Source organism: Xiphias gladius, chromosome 21, assembly GCF_016859285.1.
Source record: "Xiphias gladius isolate SHS-SW01 ecotype Sanya breed wild chromosome 21, ASM1685928v1, whole genome shotgun sequence".
In the NCBI taxonomy this organism is placed as follows: Eukaryota; Metazoa; Chordata; class Actinopteri; order Istiophoriformes; family Xiphiidae; genus Xiphias; species Xiphias gladius.
In genome coordinates this window covers 25361354-25382380 of record NC_053420.1, presented here as the reverse complement: position 1 = coordinate 25382380, position 21027 = coordinate 25361354, and the positions used below count along the sequence as shown (strand labels likewise).

General features: G+C 42.4%; 1 protein-coding gene across 3 annotated transcripts; it reads left to right on the top strand.

The window, feature by feature from the left end:
* The first annotated feature begins 37 nt into the window (after nucleotides 1-37).
* On the top strand, nucleotides 38-20950 carry LOC120807096 (death-inducer obliterator 1-like). Of its 3 annotated transcripts, none has more exons than XM_040158780.1 (17): nucleotides 38-169; nucleotides 1739-1832; nucleotides 3159-3277; nucleotides 3586-4654; nucleotides 4867-5308; nucleotides 5941-6312; nucleotides 8814-9033; nucleotides 12092-12653; nucleotides 12765-12924; nucleotides 13100-13216; nucleotides 13351-13464; nucleotides 13852-14014; nucleotides 14136-14667; nucleotides 14878-15025; nucleotides 15143-15232; nucleotides 15343-15538; nucleotides 16875-20950. In XM_040158780.1, exons 3-17 carry the CDS (start codon nucleotides 3196-3198, stop codon nucleotides 20363-20365), a joined length of 7758 nt encoding a protein of 2585 aa, XP_040014714.1. In that variant the 5' UTR covers nucleotides 38-169; nucleotides 1739-1832; nucleotides 3159-3195; the 3' UTR covers nucleotides 20366-20950. The 3 variants fall into 3 exon arrangements, with proteins under 3 accessions (XP_040014714.1, XP_040014713.1, XP_040014715.1); XM_040158779.1 differs by having other exon boundaries at nucleotides 13351-13509; XM_040158781.1 differs by lacking the exon at nucleotides 3159-3277 and having other exon boundaries at nucleotides 13351-13509.
* The last annotated feature ends 77 nt before the right edge of the window (nucleotides 20951-21027 follow it).

Sequence of the window (21027 nt, the reverse complement as noted above, 5' to 3'; positions counted from 1 at the left end):
TGCCCGTGGCCGCTCACCTCCTGCCCGATGGGGGGCGTTGTAGATGAGCTGAGCGTGTTCTGTAAACCGTCAGCCATCTGCCGCAGTCAGTTAGCTCCAGCGGGAATGGAAAATGGAGGACTGACCGAAGAAAGAGCGAGGGCATATCATCGGTATTTCTAGCGTGTAGGTGGGTAGAAAGCAACAATTTAATATTTTAGTTGTGTCGCGGTGATTTTTTTTTTTTTGTGGGATTCTTTCGTATCTCAGTTTTTGTTCTACTGCTGGGGTTGTCCTACTCCAGGTATCCGAGGCGAGGTTGAACATGATGCGCCTGACGTTAGCTTCAACGATAACTTGTGTACAGTCAAACTACGCTGTTCCATTTGAATCTGGCCAGGCATATTACTTAGATAGATATTGCTCTTGCAACAGATTGAATGTCTCTTATGGTTCTGTTTTGAGAAGTGGAATGTTTTTTTTCAGCGTTATCTAAACGGCTAATAGCTACAAGTATACCCTGCCGTTAGCATGTTCATGCTCGTGGTGGCTAATAGCGTGAGCCAGGTTTGCTAGCTGCAAGTTCACGTTTTGCAACGCTCGATTCTTCATTTTGAAAGGAAACGATAAACAGGAAGAGCCGAAACATGCAAAGGTTTTCTTAACGTTATACAAAGAGTTGCAAAATATGGCCTCTCCAATAATTCAACGGAATCTCTGCGTATGGTCTACGTTAGCTAACGGTAGATAAGATAGTTAGGTGAGTCGGTAAAGTGAAGGCTTTGCGGCCATCATTGGAAGTGGTGGATCTGCAGGGTGCATAGTCTGTTGTCATAGTTGATGTGATCTCACCAGTATAGTCTGTTTTATTTCGTACATATGTACAGGCAGGTCTGTTTTGACAATATACGTGTGATATCGCGGCGTGGCTGCGATGTGGAATTAAGCGTTATATCATGCGCGCGGTGGCCGTGTGCAGCTTCCCTCTTTCGGTGTCGAGCAACAACCATTAGATCGCAGCGCCACTGTTGACATGTCATACCGCTGCACCTGTACATGTCGGAAAGTTGATTTCATCGCTTTGTCTGAATGTGTAAATAGACGTTAGTATGAAATTTGATAATCGTCCCGGGCCCCTCCCACCTTTCTTGGCAACAATTTTCCTCCCATTCACGTGGCACGCTGTCGTGACCACTGGCACACCATTGGAGGATTCTCGTTTAACCACCTCTAGTCTTTGGTTGGATTTTTTTGATTTCCCCCCAGTGTTGGCGGTGCAGTGTGCAAGGCTTATCAGTGCGACAATATAAAAGAATATAAAAGCAGATCGAATTATTATGGACCTAATTGTATACCCATGCTTACTAATTTTAAATAATGTGCTAAGGGTTCTTTCTTACCGTGATTCGTCAACAGATTCAAACAGTTGTCATTGCTCAGCAAGCTCTCGCATTTGGTTCTTTCATCCTGATTGTTTTGCTTTGCAGTTACTTTGAATAACACTGCAAAGTCCTTATTATAGCATAAAATATAATTAATTCAAAATTCACTTTTTTTTTGGTGTATTTTTTGTTGATTATATAAAGTTTACATTAAAATTGAACACTTGGAAAATGAATAAATATCCCAATTAGTAAACATCTGTAATTTCCAGAAAATGAACCTGATTTGTTTATCATTTTCATTATCTTAACTGAATCCATATTGTTTGTTGCATGGTGTAATTTGATCCTAACTTGGGTTTTCCTCTTTCTGGCAGATCCTTTAACCTTTATCGAGACTGATGATTACTGCTGCAAAGACTTTGTTTAGTTTGAAGAAGCTCTCTACTACCCATCACTGCTGAACTGCAGGTACAGACAAGGGCTTATTTTCATAATGTGCTTTTGAATGAAAGAATAGCGGGTCTGGCCCTGGAGAATCTTAAATGAAGTATAGCTTTTTTAATTCCCATTTGCAGTAAGATTTTGCAGGGGGACTCACCAATCATGGTCAACATGATGTTTGGCCACAATAATTTGGGGGTTTTTGACTTGAATTGACTGTTAACCATGATATAATGGTTTTAATCCCAGTATTTGACCCATACATTAATCTCAAAATTGTTAACACCAATCATTAAACATCTGTACTTATAAGTTAAAAATTCTGTATGTATTTTTGTATTCTGCTACCTTTTTTTTCTTTTTTCCTTTTCTTTCTTATCACTAAAACTCATAATTGCAGCATTAGGCTACAGAGGGTATGCATGTGATGTGACTATATACAGAATTTCCTACAGTCAATTCCTCTGAGTGAGAAACATGTAACAGTCAGCATCTGCATTCATGCTTTTGCCTAGAAAAGCCTGTTATAATTATAAAATGCTGTTGTGCAATCTACTACACACATTCAGACAAACAAAAACCAGGCACAGGTTTTTAGACTACAGATCGGGAAACAGAAGGAAAACAATATGATGTGACACTTTCTAAAGGGCTGTGTAATGTTTAAAAACCAAGTACACAGCTTTATTATATTTTTATTTAGAAATGTAATAATTTTTAATTATCTTTACAAACCTCTCATTAGATAACAAGAATGTCCCTTAAAGTCCTTGGAATTTTGATTAGGCTGATAAATATTAAGTATGGTAAAGCAGGACCAGGCATCTATACATGCCCTCAGGCTCATTGTACTCCTTGTTTTTGACACACGCATGTACACACGTATGTACAGTCTTTGTGTCAGGAACCTCACATTCTGGCCACTTTTCAATGTCACACATCACTTACTGAGGAGGACTTGTTTCCGAGTTTTTGTTGATACTTATGGCCTTTTGTGTGTTCAAGATTTTTGTTTTTGTTCCTCTCGGTATTGTGTCTCTCCCTATTCAAGGCAGCTATAACACGGTTGTTGAGCTGCTCAGTGATTGTGGTGATATTGGAAAAAGTGACGTCATTGCATACCCTCAATAGAGCTACTACGAAAAGATTGGTTGAACTTTTAGTGTATGGTGCAAATAAACTTTTAGTGTTATATTTGTAACACTATTTTGGAGCAAGAATATAATAGAAACACGTGGAGCAATCCCAGCCCTGGCTAATGAATGAAAACATGGCAACCCTCAGTATTTGTCATATAATGAACTGAAACGAGTGATTCATAGCTGGTCTCTTGTGCTCTTCTCTTAACTGTAGACATTCAGTTTGAAAGTAGTGATTGACTCCATCATCTATGGAGGAGAATGCGAGCCCTGAGCTCTCTCTAGCTCCTGAGCCAGAGCAGAGCCAGGACCGTATGGATAGCTGCTCTCAAGGTACCTTGAATGAGCTTCTTTTTTTTCCACAAGTAAGGGGTGGGAATGTTGTAGGAATGTTGTAGTAATACTGGGCACAATAGTGGTGTCAGGTTCTATGACCTTTGAGTGATTTTAAATTTGGGTGAAACTGTAGGGTAAGTAATGGTCAAATCCTGAGTCAAGTAACCATTTCCAAATTCGTTTTGATTTAGATGTATGCTTTATCACAAAAGAATCAATACTTTGTTGGCAGTATTGTTATGTGCACTTGGTGATCGCATGCTGTGTTTGTTTGCTCACAGCCTTCTTTGATTGTCTGTCTGCAGGTGTTGGAGAAAGGGATAGTGAGCACAAGGAACCGTTTCAAACTGAAAGCGAGAATGTGGCCAAAGAGACACTAGAGGAGCCAGACAAATCTTCCAAGGCCAACAGTGAGGTAAAAAAGACTTGGGGTTTCCGTCGGTCCACTGTCGCAAAGAGAGAAATGCCCGTGGAGGCAGCAGCCAACAGCTCTGAAAACCGCTGTCCTGTACGCCGTAGTGGTAGGCAGTCTAAGCGTACTGACAAACTAGAGGAATTCCTCTTGACTGCCAAAAGAGGGTCAAGAAAGAGTGCCCCTCCCAGTCTGGAAAGTGGAGATCCTCCTTCCCAAACCCCAACTGATGCAGAGACCGCCTCAGAGGCCAGCTTTGATGGTAATGCTGACACCAAGGCTGTAGAGGACAAGGTGGAGTCCCCAGAGAGGAGGACGAGAAGTGGCACAAGGAAGCAGACTCAAAGCAAAACTCAAGGTGGCAGACAGACCAGAGGAGTTGGTGGAGCGACAGTCAATGATGAGGGCAGCTCTGAGAATGAGGAGGACAGCAGAGATGCTGCCAAGAAAGACCAGTTACAGGATGACAATGGGGAGAAAAAAGATGAAAAGAGTGATCCCATTCCTGAAGATGTGGGGAGTACCGATACAGTACAGCCTCAGCCAGAGCTGGACTCTGAGAAGAAAGAGGATGCTCAGGAGAAAGATGAACAGGGAGATAAAAATGAAAAAGTGGAAACGGAGAGAGAGACTGATGAGGACAGTGCAGACAAGCCTGTAGGAGCGGTGGTAAAACGTGGACCAATAAGAACCTATGTCAATAAAAAGAAGGCAGCCAATAAGAACGCTATCCCTGTTAAAGCTCCTGCTCCTGCCAACAAGAGCACCACTCCTGTCAAGAGGGAAACTAAGCCCAAAGTGACCCAAGCTGCTGGAAAGACTCGCAAGCCCCAGACACAAGAGGACAATGAGGATGAGAATGACTCTTCAACATCGTCGTCTTCATCATCCGTTGAGTCTGATGATGGAGGATATGACCCCAATGCCCTTTACTGCATCTGTCGCCAGAGACACAACAAAAGGTATTCTTTATCCATTGTTGCCTTATTAGTTGGTCATTGTTTATGATGTGTAAGTGCGTTATATTGCTCTTAATTAAGTATAATTTCTCCTTTTTGTCATCTTGCTTCAATTGCTCAAATTCTGTTTTGTCATTTTCATTCTTAACTCTGAAAGTTTGTGTTGAGCATTATGCCTTGGAAAAGTGATACTACAAATGTCTCGTGCTCTCTAGGTTCATGATCTGCTGTGACCGCTGCGAGGAGTGGTTCCATGGAGACTGTGTGGGCATCACTGAGGCCCGTGGGCGCCTGATGGAGAGAAATGGCGAAGACTACATCTGCCCCAACTGCACCGCTAAGAAAAACCAGGTGCTCAGGCCCGCCACATCTATCCTTTCTACAGGTACAGAGGTCGGGAAGCCCAAGGCTGATGTTGCTCCTCTGACATGTGCTGCTGCGACTGCTGCTTCTGCTGTGACCTCTGCCGCAACTGCTGAGAAAGCTAACACGAGTGGAGCAGACACCAGTCCATCAGCTGTTCAGGCTGTGGCAGGACCTCCGTCCTCCACATCTCTGGGAAGTGAAGAGAAGGGAGCAGAAGACCTGGGAATCAAAGGCAGGATAGAGAAAGCTATTAATCCAACTGGGAAAAAGAAGATAAAGATCTTTCAGCCGGTAGGTCCTTGCAACTGATCTCAGCTTAAACGCTTTAAATAACGGTGTCTTTATGAGGTCAAATTTAATTCAGCGATTAAATCATTGTCGGAGTCGGTGTACATATTGTTCTGCCGTGCAGTACTTCATCATGCATGTCAAGTGTTGTCTCGATAATCAAATTTTTTAAATTAATAGGATACCACAGTGAATGATTTAATTCCATATTTTGTGCTATAAACAGTTCATACTTGAACCAAATTGACAGTGAATGTGGTGAAATGGAATTTAAAGGGCTTAAATTTAGTCATCCCCCATTCTGTATTTCGAGTACATTGCTCTATACCCCAACTGTTACTGTGTTCTTATTTTTTGAGAATTTATTAGGACCAAAAAACTGAGGTCATGGGCTCCTAACCTGCTCCGTTGTTGACATTATCACATATAAATTTCTATGTGGACAAACAAATGGTTGAAAGCATGGTGTTAGCATAAAGCAGCCCACCATAAATTGAAACGGAAAACATCTCTACATGTTTTCACAAATTACTGTTGCTATCAATAAAATGAATATTCAGAATTCTGATATTGTGACGAGGCTATGCATTACGCATCATTAGCTGTTTATTTTATTGTGTTCTGAACTTGAGCAGGCAATACAGCAGATAGCCGAACATAAGGCAGAGCAGAAGGCTACACCAGTGGTGGAGAAGAGGGTAGCACCCACAGCAGAGCAGAAACAGCTACCAGACACAGAGCAGAAAGTGGCGTCAAACGTGGAGGTGAAAACAACGCCAGCAGCGGAGGTGCCAGAGGAGCAGACCGGGCAGAAGGCTGAGGAGGAGTCTTCACTTCCCAAATGTATTGGGCCCGGCTGTGAGAATAACGCCCAGCCAGATTCCGTGTACTGTGGAAACGACTGTATCCTGAGACACGCCGCTGCAGCCATGAAGTCCATCACTGATGTCAAAGAGCCCAAGCAGAAGGACAAGGCCAAGGCTCAGAAAACCAAGTCTACGACAAAGGTAACTTGGACCACCTGAAATTAATGGCCTTTGCCTGTCTTTAAAGCAGGAATGTTCATGCTTTTCACCTAATGAGGAAAAGTTGGACAGGGTAGCTGAGGTAACATTCTTGTATGTTATAATAACAGCAACGGAGAGCACATTCTTAGAAATTTTGTGTAACAAACAATCTGTGTCGTAATCATTTAGATATTAGACTTTTGATCTCATCTCTTGACCACATTTGAGGAATAATTTCCTGAAGTGCATTTTATTATTTGCTGACTGTTTGGTTTATTATTAGCTTGGCTTAGCAGTAGTCACGTCGAATACTCGAGTGTGGTGTGACTGTACTTTACTATCCTGTCTCTGAATGACTTGAATCAAACCATAATAATTTACAGGTTTTTATATATACTTTGCATACATAGCTGCACTTGTGTGACTTGGATGAAAACTTTGTTTCACTGTTGATTAGCATTAGAGAAAGCACTCGTTTGTGCAACAGTCATTACATTTTAGGTCATGATTGTTACATACACATGGTGTTATTACAGTCATACAGTTATTACAGGATTTGAAAAAAAAAAAAATATAAGTCCAATTTTAAAGTTTGGTCTTGGCAGTGTCAAGTTCCTTTGCTGTTGTTGTACCGTCTGCAATTTAATAATGTTACAAGAATTCAAATTTTGACCACATTGAAATGGTTCAGAGTAAAGCAAAATGCTGTTATGTCTTTAAAAAAAAAAAAAACTACTTGGAAGCAGAGAAAATTAACAAATGGTAACTGACAGGTGCTGCTTTCTAGTGTTAGAATATTTTGATGTTGAATTACCTGTTTAAAGAAGCAAATTTAGTGAGTCTGTAACTTAAATTCGGCTGTTTTGTAATACAAAACTGGCTCCTATGTAGCCCCAGTGCCCCAAGTAATCCATGCTACATTGTTAACCAGCTTGGGAGCCCATCAATTTCAGATTTCAATGGTTTGAATCAAGATGAGTAAAAGGCTTTTGGCTGTTGACCAGTCAGATCACTGGCACAATGGAGTCATCATTCCCACTGCATCATGATGCAGACAAAAGCACTTCACGCAGATTAAACTACCAAATATTTAAAAGTGTGGAGCAATGTGTTTAAACACCCACAATTACTAAGCTTTGCAAGCTAATTTATTATATCAGTTATTTAAAAAAGTCTGTTTAGCCCAATAAGGCTACTGGTAGTGAATATGTGGTGACTTTATGAAGGGAAAATGTTTTTATAGATGGAGTGCCATGGGTTGTGTAAGTGAAAAATTTCCCATTGCACCTTAAGGATTGTGATAAGCCAGTTTTATCTAATGACAGAAATATCTAAATGAATATGGCTTTTAATAATTAATCTTCACACAAGTTTAGTTACAAAATGTCTTTATGCATTTTAAACTTTTTTATGCAGTCACACTATCTGCATTTCTAATGTCCGGTATCATTCGTTTTTATGTTTACAGTTATTAGACAGTACAGTGGGGAAAAACACTGAGCTATAGGCTTGAAAATATCAATAGTATAGAGCAGCCTTTATAATAACTGCACAATATTCTTGCATGAACAGTTTTTACTATTATGTATAGTTTACTTTTGTGCTCACATTCTATATCTCTTATTTGCCTAATATTAAAGTAATTTTGCCCATAGAACAACAGAAATTCCCCACAAGAGTCAACAGTCTTAGTCTTGTATTAAATACTCTTCTCTTCTTATGTTGCTTTTAGAAGTTATTGGCTTTTTTTTTGCAGACCTTACCTCTTCTATGTCCTTTTATAGCTGGATTAAAAAAAATCCCGTTGTCTCATTACTCTGAAAACTCCAGCGGACTGTGAGCTTGAACTTTCAAGGGATGGGGGAGTGAGAAAACAATGATGTACACTTAAGAGAGTGACCTGAATGAATTGTGACCTTTCATCATTTCAAGTAACACGTGTGTTCTGGGAAACAATCATCATATGGTTTAAACTTGAAGAACTGCTACTTGAAGAAAGCCTGACAATGTTGAAATTGCTTTGTAGTGTACGGTCCTGAAGGAAGTGTCTGAAATTAACTTTTTGGCTCACTAGCCCAGACCAGTAATATGTATCTGCCAAGAATAATTTAGAACACAGTGTACATTTTTCATAGATGTATGTGCAAGTTTACAGAAGTTTAGATGCTACATGCAGAGCAATGTAAGAGGATGCCAGTCTTGGGCCTGGGGTACGCAGAAATGCCATTAATTTACTTGCCATTAGTTGTACTATGCGCATTCTGTGCAGTAGATTGGTCTGCCTGCTCCATGTTGTCCTAAGTCCGTACGAGTCAATGATTTTGTTTTCCAAGGGCAGACTTTCCTGCCATTTACTAGTTCCTCATAGAGGGAATCTACCCTTAAAAGCCAACATAGCTCAAGTCCAACATTTCTATATTTTGACTGTTATGTTAATTAAACCATGATCACTGAGTGCTCTTACTAAAAGGCCTGAATATGTGTTTCTTCCACCCATCCAGAGGAGTACTGCTGGTGTGAAGAAGATGCAGAAGAAGACCCGGGAGGAGTCAGACAGCGAGGAAGACCACAGTCCTGATCCAGATGAGGATGACGAAGATGAGCATGCTGAGGAACACCCGCCCCCGCCGGCCACTGCATCCTGGTCCAGCGACCATAATTACATTGCAGTAACACCAGAAAAGACTACACCCATATCACCAACAGTGTTAAACAAAAAGTGTATGTATCTCTTTGAAGGTCTTGGGCTGTTATTGAAACCACATTGTTGTTTTTCCATTATAAATGTGGTTCCTGTTATGCTAACATAATTTAGAAATCATCCGTACATTTGGGGGAAGAACATGAACTCATCTGTACACTACACTTTTGACTGCTTTGCAAGGTGTTGTGAGTTTAATCAATGTAAAGGTTTTGTTACTCAATGAAATATTGGCAGCTGTGGAAAAGGTAAGTCGTTTGTGGCTTTGGGTAAGTATTCAATAATCCAAAACACATCTATTTTGAAAGGGGCACTCCGTAGATTGCACACATCAAAATCATTCTATTAGTCAAAGTGGAGTACTAGTCAGCCTGTGAAAACAGTTGTACAGTGTGTTCTGTGGCTCCGGATGAGCTTTGTCAAGTCAGAAAAACTAACCCTCATGTAATCATCAGAGTTATGTCAGCTTTGGCTTGGAGAATTTCAATTCTTAACAGAAAGCCTGTGGTACAAACTAGAGGCAGTAATTTGCAAGGTGTAGGCATTTACCAAGCACAGAGGGTCTAACAAATGACGCTTATGTACTATGGGAATTGTAGGATCCAGCATTTTTGGATCTTGACCCATACTATGGACTAAAAGTCAGGATACCTTGGCCTCTGCTGCATCGATTTTTGACCTTTCCTTTTTTAATATGACTCTTGTGAGTCCCTCAACTTTTTGAGTACCCCTTTTGAATACGTCATAGTTAAAATGCAGGACTGTAGATGAAAACCTGTAAAGGAACATGTAGTACAGGTAAAAGTAGGACAATAGTTTCAAACTCATAGCTGTCAGCAGACTGATGCTTTATGAGGACGCGTATGGATGTGATGAATGGAATAGTGCTTGTGTGTGTGATTGGAGTGTGAATACAAATTACCTGCTTTATTTGCCTGTACGACTCCACTTCCTGGGTTCATCACCTCAGCTATTGGTCCCAAAAAAAGGTCCCTCCCTCCTTTTCTCCAGCAGGTAGGTGTTTCAGAATTCCCCAATGTTAATATGGACCAATGATGCTGACAGCTCATATTGAGCCGATAATATCAGCTGTTAAACACAACCTTGTGTTTTTTTTTCTACCCTTAATTTTGTGGGTAAGAAACTGACTTTTTGCAAAGTTTTTGATTCATACTGAATATGATGCATCCTTTCTCGTGGGAAACTGGCTTTAAAATAAAAGGTTATATAACAGATTTTTGGATGCCTCGATTGATTATGTGAGCAGTGTTGGCTTGCTGTAGGATATCCTGACCAGTTCATCTTAGAAAAGCATATACAACTGATTAATCTACACACACTATGGAGACGTGACCCTCAAGAGCCCCCAGATGATGAAACGACCTCTGCCAGACCCCTCTATCCACGGTGCAGTGAGAGACCAGACCACCTGGAGATAGTACAGTGGAGTTCAGGAAGGCCACAGCAGAAGATGGAAGCTGAAGACCAGGGCTGAAGACTCAGATTCAGAAGAGGGAGACCCATCTTCAGAGTTTTTCACACACATTTTGCACCTGATGAAATATATATTGATTGGAACGTTTATTGCAGTGAAATGTGGACATTTTCAGTTTCTTTCACCTCTCTTTATAAGGGGTCATAGAAGACAATATTAGGAAATTGATTGATAGGGTAATGCAGGGAAATGTAATGTAAATCCATCCTGTCAAGTCAGGACACCAGTATTACCGCTGACTGTTGTTGCGGAAATGATGGCCCACTGATTTGCTCATTCAGGATCAATATTCTGCTGAGTGATAATTTGATTGGTGTGACAACCTATGAGCCTCAGAAAGTGGTTGACTTTGGTTGCTTTGGGTCTCAGTACTGTTGCTCTGAAAAAAATTATTGTGGTTTATACATTTTAGTGTGTATATAGTTTTGTGTGTTCAAGTGGGGTTAGGGCCTGAACTGTTGCAGCTATAACATGCAACATGGACATGACAGATGAAGCACTAGCATGTGCAGATGACAGTTTGAAGAGAGATTTGACAACTAGTAAGTGTATTGCCATATTAGTCTTGGTGCAAATTGGCTGATATATTACTTTTCATTACAGATTTTATGTGAATGTTGATGGTTAAATGTATTCATGTGTACTTGCATAATTTGTTCAAATGACAGAACCATTAACAAGACTTGGGTCTAGTTGCTTTTTGTCAAAGTTCATCTCTCTATCAGCCGGAGATAGTGTTTGTAGCTGAGCTTGTGATATGAATAAATTTTTAGATTTGTAGTTTTAGGGTGAGTAGGTTAACATCAACTTTATTATTCCCAAATTATATTTGATATTTATTGTGACTCATTCTCTGCAAGCAGTGTTCTAGACAATTTGTGCTTTAGTAGACAGACACATGAGGGGTAAACTACATGTTAGCCAACTGGTCGATGCTGCTGGTCTCTCACATTAGACTGAGTGAATCTTGTAGTTGTAGTCTTTTCTTAGTAACTTCTGATAGTAAGAGTTTACAGTAAGAGTTTGCACAAGATCCAGTACAGTAGTTTCCTCTCCCCTGCATGGATCCCTGAGGACTGAGAATCAAGCTGGCTTATGAGAAGGCATTCAAGTACACTTTTTGAAGTTCATCACCAAGTAATTTTTGGGAAGAAAATACTTTTTTTCACAAATGGACCTGCATAAACAGCACAGTGTATCTGCTGCCCATGCTAAAAAATAAAGAGGGACTATTTATCTGCCCAGTTGTCAACTTTGTGTTTATTTCAGAATGTTGACTGCAATGCGTTCTTTGCATGCAAAGGAAGTAACTGTGAATGTCATTTATTTTTGGATCAACTGAAGGGGGGTTTCATTATAAATTTTACTGTTTTGTTTCAACTTATGTGATTTGAATTGTTTTCATCAGCTGTGAAATTAATAATTATCGGCTCAAAATAATATGGAGCTTTTTCAGTCGTGTCTGAATTATACATGCAAAGTGATTATCTGTAGTGTAAGTAAACTGCTGGCACACTACATCACTGCTGGTATTTTAAATGATGGCATATTTTAAAATGTTGGGTCTTGCTCTTCATTTTCAGCCCCTCCAAAAGAAGAGAAGCACAGTGAGAAGGAACAGAAAGGGAAGGAACCAGCCCTTACTCCCGAGAAACCTTCTCCAGCATCTGCAACACCAGTCAAAGCAAACAAGAAATCCCCGACCACTAAACCAACCAAGGTTTCCTCGAAGGGCAAGAAGCCTTCCCTTCAAGCTACCAGCTCAAAGGCATCCAAGAAACATGTGACACCCCTAAGTAAAACTGCAGCAAAGTCCAAGAAACCCGGCCCGACGCCCACCCATGCCCCTTCTCCCTTCCCTCCAGGTCCGATCCATGTCACGGGAGCACTGAGAGTCACCAAGTCTAACTTCACTATTCCTAAGAAGCAGCCACAACAAAAGGACGCTCTATCCCACAGTCATTCATCCTCATCCTCTAGAGTCCCATCAGCTCCAGTTTCTTCAGCTCCCTCCAGCCACTCATCGTCCTCCAGGCTCTCACACCCAGCTGCTTCAGCACCTCCTGTGTCCCCCATGCCGCCTCCGCCCAACAACCAGATGAGACAGAACATCCGCCGCTCGCTCACAGACATCCTGTATAAGAGGTGAGTGTCCCACCACTGTTCAGGATACATCTTATTGTTTCTAAAATACTTAGAGTAAACCCCTGCCTAAACACATTCAAGCACCAATTTTGTTGTATTCCTTGCCATCAGGGTGAGCGACAGTGATGATCTGAAAATGACGGAGAGTGAGGTGGGAAGGCTGGCAGTTGCCATTGAGAAGGAAATGTTCAACCTCTGCCTAAGCACTGACAGCAAGTACAAGAACAAATATAGGTCCCTCATGTTCAACCTGAAAGATCCTAAAAACAAAGTGAGTCAACATAGACATGCGTGCAGTCTGTATTTACAATGGAGTACAAATCTAGTTTTTATGTTTATTAGAGTTTTGTGTACATTTCATGTATTATGATGCCTGTAGCTTTTCTGATTAAACTTGATTTCACTCATGTTGAGATGTTAAATAACTGTTGGAATGTTTGTCTCAGGGCCTGTTCTACAGGGTGGTGGGTGGTGAGGTTAGTCCCTTCAGATTGGTGAGACTAAGTGCTGAAGAGTTGCTTTCCAAAGAAATATCTGAGTGGAGGAAGCCTGACACTCCTGAGGTAAAGGTTAACTTCCTTTAAATTAAATAGCAAGCAAAAGTCATAAACGTGGTTTCAGTTTGTTTTATTTAAATAAACTGACTGTTCAACAGAATGCATAAAATTGCAACATATTGTATGGTTGTCTCCTGTAGACCCAGTCTCCCAGTACAAGAGCCCATTCAGGGCAGTCCAGACTGGGTAACAGGCATGACTCTAGCTCTCATAGCATGGACATGGAGGATGCTCCACCAACATCTGATCCAGATGTATGTATCTCTGCCACCACTTCATCTCGCATGGCTTCTGCTGCAGTAAGTGGTGGCAAGCTCTTCTTCTCTAGCTTAAACACTTTTCTTTTCACCTTTACATTGGGGTCTTTGTGCACAAACTGTGAAATCTAGCTAAATAAAGACAGTAGGCAAGATATCACAGGTTGGTTATCTTGCCAACTGTCCCGTTCTTCAATGCAATTTCTTTCTTTCTGAAACTTTATCTTTCTTAATCACTGATTGGCACTAAACCTACTTGCATCTACTTTGCACAAAATACAATGGTGCACATCATAGTAATCATAATTAGGGTTGTTATGTGAGTGATTATCATCTGTTCCAGTTCATCTCATATTTGACAAAGATCCTCTTTTCTGTCTTTAGGACCAAGAAGAGCCGTTCTCCACTCCTTCAGTTTCAGCTCACTCCTCTACTGTTGAGGGGAGCAGTGGCAGCAACATGCCAGAAATTTTCAGTAGCATGCTCAAAGACACCACTGCAGAACACAGGACTCATCTGTTTGACCTCAACTGTAAAATATGCACAGGTAAATCTGAGGCTGACATGAAGTGACAGAGTAACATTCATCCATTGATTTAGACTTAATTTGTTATACAACAGATAACTTTATTAGTGTTTTTTTTTTTTTTTTTAATCTTGTCCACTAGGTCAGAAGACAGAAGATGAGCCAGCAGCTAAGAAAGCCAAACTGACCAAGAAGCCTGAAACTAAACCACCCAGACAAGAGCTGCACTCGTCCAGGTCAGGGGATGTCTCTCCTGCGGGCCAACCGCAGGTCCCCACAGCCTACCAGCACCAAGACCCCTTAGCCTACCAGCACCCGGTCCCTCTATCGTACCAGTCAAACATGGATGGTCCTGAATCGCAGCAGCAGCAGCAGCAGCAGCAGCAGCAGCTTTACCAGGAGGACCTTAGCATGCTGGTACCTCCACCCCAGGCCCCCGCACCTGTTGCCCCAACTGTTTCCTCTGTCACCATCACCCGCAGAGACCCACGCATGGCCAGGCACAGCTCCGGTGTGACTGTCACCTACACTGCTCCAGAAAAGCCCAGCAACAACCAACCAGAACCACTCCATGCTCCTGTTAGTGCTCCAGTGGAGGTTGGACCCAAGGCACCACTCCCGATGCCCCCAGCTTCGCCATCTTCAGTGGCTGTCTCCAAATCAGCTAAAACAAGGTGCTTTATATTTGTGTAGTGGCAATTTTTTTTTACGCTGTGATGAAATTTCAGAATATTAATGTAAAAATCTTTTTTAAACATTAGTGTTGCTACAGTAGAGTATGATGGGGCAGCGTCATTATTCTCTTCTTTAAGAAAAACCCTGTGTACAGGCTTGAATTTGGCTTTTGACTTTTCTCTAAAAGGAACATGGTTTTGGTTTTACAGTACATCTGAGCCTCCTCCTGAGGGTGAAACAGCAATCTTCCTCCATGGTCAAGAGAAGATTTGGAAAGGATTTATCAACATGCAGACGGTGGCTAAGTTTGTGACCAAGGCTTACCTGGTCTCAGGATCCTTTGAACACTTGAAGGAGGTTAGTTATTTTTGCTAATTATAGGAGTAATCATATCAAACATTATTGATGAATGAAAAACTCTTGGGCATACACAAAAGCGATAGCATCATTCATAGTTCTGTCAACATTATGCAGGATTTGCCAGACACCATTCATATTGGAGGACGGATATCTCCAAACACAGTGTGGGACTATGTTGGGAAGCTGAAAACCTCGCTCTCTAAGGTTTGTTTGCGCAAAGATTAGCATGAAGAATTTTGTTCAACATTTTAATTATAAAGGCCTTCCATTACTTACTTACTGTTTTTTGCTCTCTTTTAAACCTATGCTCACAGGAGCTGTGTCTGATCCGTTTCCACCCAGCCACAGAGGAAGAGGAAGTGGCATATGTCTCTCTCTTCTCTTACTTTAGCAGCAGGAGACGATTTGGTGTGATGGCTAACAACAACCGCCGCATCAAAGACCTCTATCTCATCCCACTGGGCTCAAAGGACCCTTTACCCTCCAAACTATTACCGTTTGATGGGCCAGGTAAGCAGTTGCAGGGATATGCAAATATACCTATGAATGTAATAATATTCATATAAATGTTTTCATGTTCATTTGTCTTGTTTCTTTGTCGTCCTACATGTGGTGAGTATATTTTGTGTCATCTTTGTTTTTAACTCTGGTTGAAGTGAGAGCTTTTTTGATTCATGGGTTTGTACTGTAGGGGGCACTCACACTCTTTGTTGATTTTCCCCTGGAAAACACCTCTGTACATGTAACAGCTGCTGTGCTCTCTGCTGTGTATATGAATTTGTATCACACATTTCTAATAAAGGAATTTTGCATCGCAGGTTGGTGCCATTTGAGTCCAGTCTCAGCCTGTTGTTTCTTAAGACTTGGCTCGATATAAACAGAATCAAATACATGTGTAATCAATAAATTGCTGAGGTAACAGTCACTTTATACTATGCTGCTGCTCATATGGTAACATGCTGCACCGCTTGAATACACCAATGTTTTTAAACATGTGCTCCTAAATGAAGAATTAGCACTTGATCAGAACACTCTCAACAGTACCACATGGCAATTGCAGCTGTGGTAAGTAAAAGGATGTCCATCTCAGAGGGGCTCAAACATTAGTAGATCTACTCCTGCATAGTGTGCCTCAGAAACGAATATTAGATTGTGAGGTTTTTTCTTTATTGATTGAATGACTTTAGAAAAATGGAATAACACATTTTGAATTTGCCATTTGTTCCTGTGAACAGGCTGGTAATAATCCCAAATCAAATTTCAGTAGGAATTGATCTATACACCTGACTCTGGGTCAACCAGAAAAATATTATAGTTTACAATCTGTTCCAGTCTTTATTGCAGTCTTGTTTTGCCAATTTATGGGTGCAGTCAGTGGATGATACAGAGTGATTTTATTCGATTCGGTTTGAATCTTGGTTATATCTGGCAGAACATCTACAAATCATTTCAATAGCCAACACAGGCCTGCTGTTAACAAATGTTTATAATTATAATTTAATAAAAATTAATTTAATTCAGAAACAAGTCTAATGACTACTGACTTACTGCTAAAATGTAGACAAGCTTACTATCATTGTCATTTGTCGTACAAAAGTATAATCTTCGAGCTGAAAGAACTGTTGCTTTATATTTAATAAACCTTATGTGCTATGTGTACTTTCTGTATTTATTGTGGGAAATTTTTAGAAGCTCTCATTTCAGCTGGTATCTTTGTGTCTTTATTGCATATGTCAGAAATATTCATACCTCGATCAAACCTTTTGCTTTAGCTTTTTTGTGAAATTTTATCTGTTAGTTGACATGCAAGTATTTTCAAAAATTCCTTGTTTTGTCTATCTTGCAGGACTTGAACCAGCTCGTCCTAACCTCCTGTTGGGGCTGTTGATCTGCCAGAAGGACAGAAAGCGTGCTGGTGCTCCATTGGAAACTGAGGAAAAAAGGTCCAAGACTCAAACCAAAGATGCTGATGACACTGGCCTTCCAAAGCCATCTCCCTCAGTCAGAGCAGAAAGAAGCACACGGCAGAGTCTAGAAATCCCCTTCAGCACAACTCCTCCAGGGTCACCTCCATCCAGCTCCTCAGAAACTTCAAACAGCACGATGACAGCCTCCTCTGTCCTTTCCTTCATGTCCTCTGTCAAAGCTCCAGCCACATCCACTACCACTGGAAAGGATTCCCCATCCTCATCCAGCTCTGTCGCTTCCTCTGCAGCAGCCGCCACTCCTCTTCAGACCATCCTCAATACTCTTTTTGGGAAGAAAAAGCTTGACTCAGAAGCTTCTAACTCTCCGTCTGATCAAGGTGGAGAACTCTCCGTCCCACCAGCTACAATGCTAGACCCCATTGTGCAGCAGTTTGCACAGATTTCTAAAGAGAAACCATTAGAGGAGGATGAAGATGACCGACCATATGACCCAGAAGAAGAGTATGACCCCATTAGGCACAATGTGCCTAAGAAGCCTGTTGAGATAGTAAGCAAACCTGAAGTCCCCAAGCAGCCTGAGGTGGTTGCAATTGAAACTGATGATGTGGCATATGACCCAGAGGATGACTCCATTTTTGAAGAGGTTAAAACTTTAGTCCCAAGTCAAGCTAAGGCTGCAGCTGAATGTATAACTGATCCACAAAAGATCCTAGAGAACCTTGGGGATCAGACATTCCAGAAACAGGGAGATCAGCAAATGTCTTCAACAGGGACACCTAGTGCATCACTGACACTGCCAGACACACTCTTAACTCAACCTACCAAATCCCTTTTGGCCAATAGTCAACTATTGCAGCTTGGCAAAAAGGTTGATGAGCTAGTAAAGTCTTCATCAGTTGCTCCCTTGATCAATCAGAAGAGAGATCCTCGACAGAGCAGGGATCCTCGCCAGGCCTCAGTTGGCAGGAAACTGACTGATGCACCTGAGGAGAAAGAGGAGACATCAGATTCTACTCTTCCTTCAGAGCCACAGCTGCCCAATGTTCCTGAACTCCCGGACTCCTCACAAGTTGTAGAGACATCACTGCCTCAAGAAGAAGTGAAAGTCGAGACGCTACCCTTCATGGAGTCAGACAAGGCGGAGGTGTCAATTCCTTTATTAGGAGAGGAGGTGGAACCTGATATGGAGGTCAACTACATGGATGATAAAGAAGTGAAAACCGAGGAAGCTGAACCAGTCAAGACAGAAACAGAGATGGACAAGTACAGTATTTGGCCAAACGCTGCCAGTATTTTAAAAGCTGCCGAAGACTCTGAGTATGAGGAGAATAGCCAAGATACACCAACTACAAGCTATTATAAAGAGCCTGAAAACACTTCTGCAAAAACTTCGACAATCCCAGTACTCACTCAGAGCACAGCAATGATTGAGACTCAGTCCCATCAAGTGTCGCATCACATGTCAGCGCCAGGTTTCGACAGCGAGTACAGACCTCCAGCTGACATTCCCCCTCCATCCAACTTTCCCCCACCCCATCCAATGCAAGGACAAAACCTGATAATGAGGCCTCCACCAATGTCTATTCCACCACCCTTGCAAGGCCTTCCTCCAATGTCAGGGCCCCCTCCTATGCAGGGACCCCCTCCGCCCATCCATGTTCCTCCCCCTGTACGTGCTCCTCCTCCCATGCAAGGTGACAGCAGTCAGCAATATGGCCCACCTCCAGCTGCATACCCTCCCTATCAGAACCAGTGGCCAGGCACCCAGCCACCACCGCAGCAGCAGCCTCTTCCTGGACCACCTCCTCAGAATATCATGCCACCCAGAGGACCACCACCACCATTCCCTCCAATGGCCCAGAGAGTCCCTCCTCCTCAAGTATTTGATCCCTCCATTCCCCCTCAACACATTGGACAACAAGGCCCCCTTCCAGGCCTCCCCCCACCTCCTACTTTTGATGGACAGAACAGCTTACCTACACCAAGATTCACAGGTCCACCACCACCTTTTAATTTTCCTGCAAACAGAGTTCCTCCTCCACCTTTCACGGGTCCACCTCCTGGTCACTTTGATAACCGACTTCCTCCTCCGTCCCACTTCCCAGGGCCTAGGGGCCACCCTCCATCTCAGTATGGTGATATTGGGGCCCAACCCCCGATGGTAGACCACCATCGAGGCCCTGCAGAACAGTATAGCAAAGACACTGCTAACTCTTTCAAGCTAAATGTGGATCAGATTCCAAACTCTCTCCATATTTTTAAAGAAAGTCAGGGCCCCACGCCAGGTCCAGCTTACCGGGGACCGCCACTAAACCAATATGAGGATAGAAGAGGCCCACCTCCCAGCGGGGAAATGAGCGGACAACACTTCAATCAGCATAACCAGTATGGGAGCTCCAGACCACACTCCTCACCACCACACCGAGGATCTTTTGACGAGCACAGAGGTCCTCCACCTCACGAGAATAGGCCTCATCCATCTCAGCCTTTTGGAGGATTAGAGCGGTACCGCTTTGATAGGCACTCGGATGAGGCTAGACCTGTTCGTCACAGCGGGCCACTACTACCAACTCCTCCAGAGGCTCCCATAGGTCCTCCAAGTCGCATAGGAGCCCACAGTCCAGACCTGCACAGGGATGACCACTGGCGCCGCCACTCTCCTGAAATGAGGAGAAGGAGCAGCACCACCCAAGAGGACTCTGAACCTCGCAGTGGAGATCGCTTCAGTCGCTTTGAAGGAGGGCACAGAGAACCTGCTCCTGGTCCCTCACAACCCACAGAAGAGAGACAGAGGGAGCTGTCTGAGGATCGCAGGAGGGAAAGAGAGCGGGAAGTCCCCCACGTTGGCAGGCCATCATGGGATAGGGGCCAGGGAAAGCGGTGGAGCCGAGAGCGAGAGTGGGACAGAGGCAGAGAAAGGGACCGGGATCGAGAGCGTAGCCGAGAAAGAGATCGCAGCAGAGGGAGGGAGGGTGAGAGGCACAGGGAGACGGAGGGAGAGCGACACAGGGATCAAGAAACAGACAAGAGGAGAGACCGGGAGCGAGACAGGGAAAGGGACAGGGCCAGGGAAAGAGATTCTGACAGGAGGGACTACGACCGTGACAGAGTGAGAAACCGTGACCGAGAGCGTGAACGTGACCGTGATCGAGAGCGAGACAGGAGACGGGACAGATCCAGAAGCAGAGAGCGAGAGCGAGATCGAGACCGGGACCGCGGGAAGGACCGGGGCAGGGACAGAGACAGAGACAGAGACAGGGAGAGGGAGAGGGACAGAGACCGTGACAAAGACAGGGATCGTCGGGACAGGAGCAGAAGTCGAGAAAAGAGAGAGGAGAGAAAGGACAGTAAACACGATACACCCAAGGAGAGTGATAAAGCTGTAGAAAATGACAAAAACATGTCCTAGTCTCTGTTTCATGGACACTACATTAGTTTTGAGACTCTTAAATCTTTCACCAGTTGAAATCATCACTGAAAATGCAGTTTTTCGTTAAATTTCCACTCGTATTCCTACTATAAAAAAATGTTTGGCTATGTTTGTATTCTCTTTGTCATGTAAAGGTTTCTAAGTTTGTTTTATGACATTTGAAAAACAAAACAACTGAAGGCCATTTAAGTTGCTTATGTACAAGATGTATTAAGTAGGTCACTGAGTCCTATTTCATGTACCTTCCTCCTGTCAAATCATTTTTTTAAAGAAAACAATAATGCATCTGATTAACACACCATTTGCAATATGTAAATATGAATATATTTGTGTATATACTTATGTTTTTAATCATACTTTTCTAAGTAGAGAAAATAAAAGCCATATATCTGAGATGGATAATGTGAAAGTAAAGGCAACACTGTTGATACACAAATGTGTGTTTATATGTCGAGCAGCTTCGAACTAAAAGGCTTCAACTATACAGTATAAACCCCATCGATGGTTGTTAATGAAATGTCCAGAGTTTGTTTCAGCTCAACCAATTAAAACAGTTTGACAACATTTGTCTTTACCTTATCGTTGCAATACATATTTTTGCGTAAAATATTATACATTAAGGCTTGGTTCCAAAGTAATGT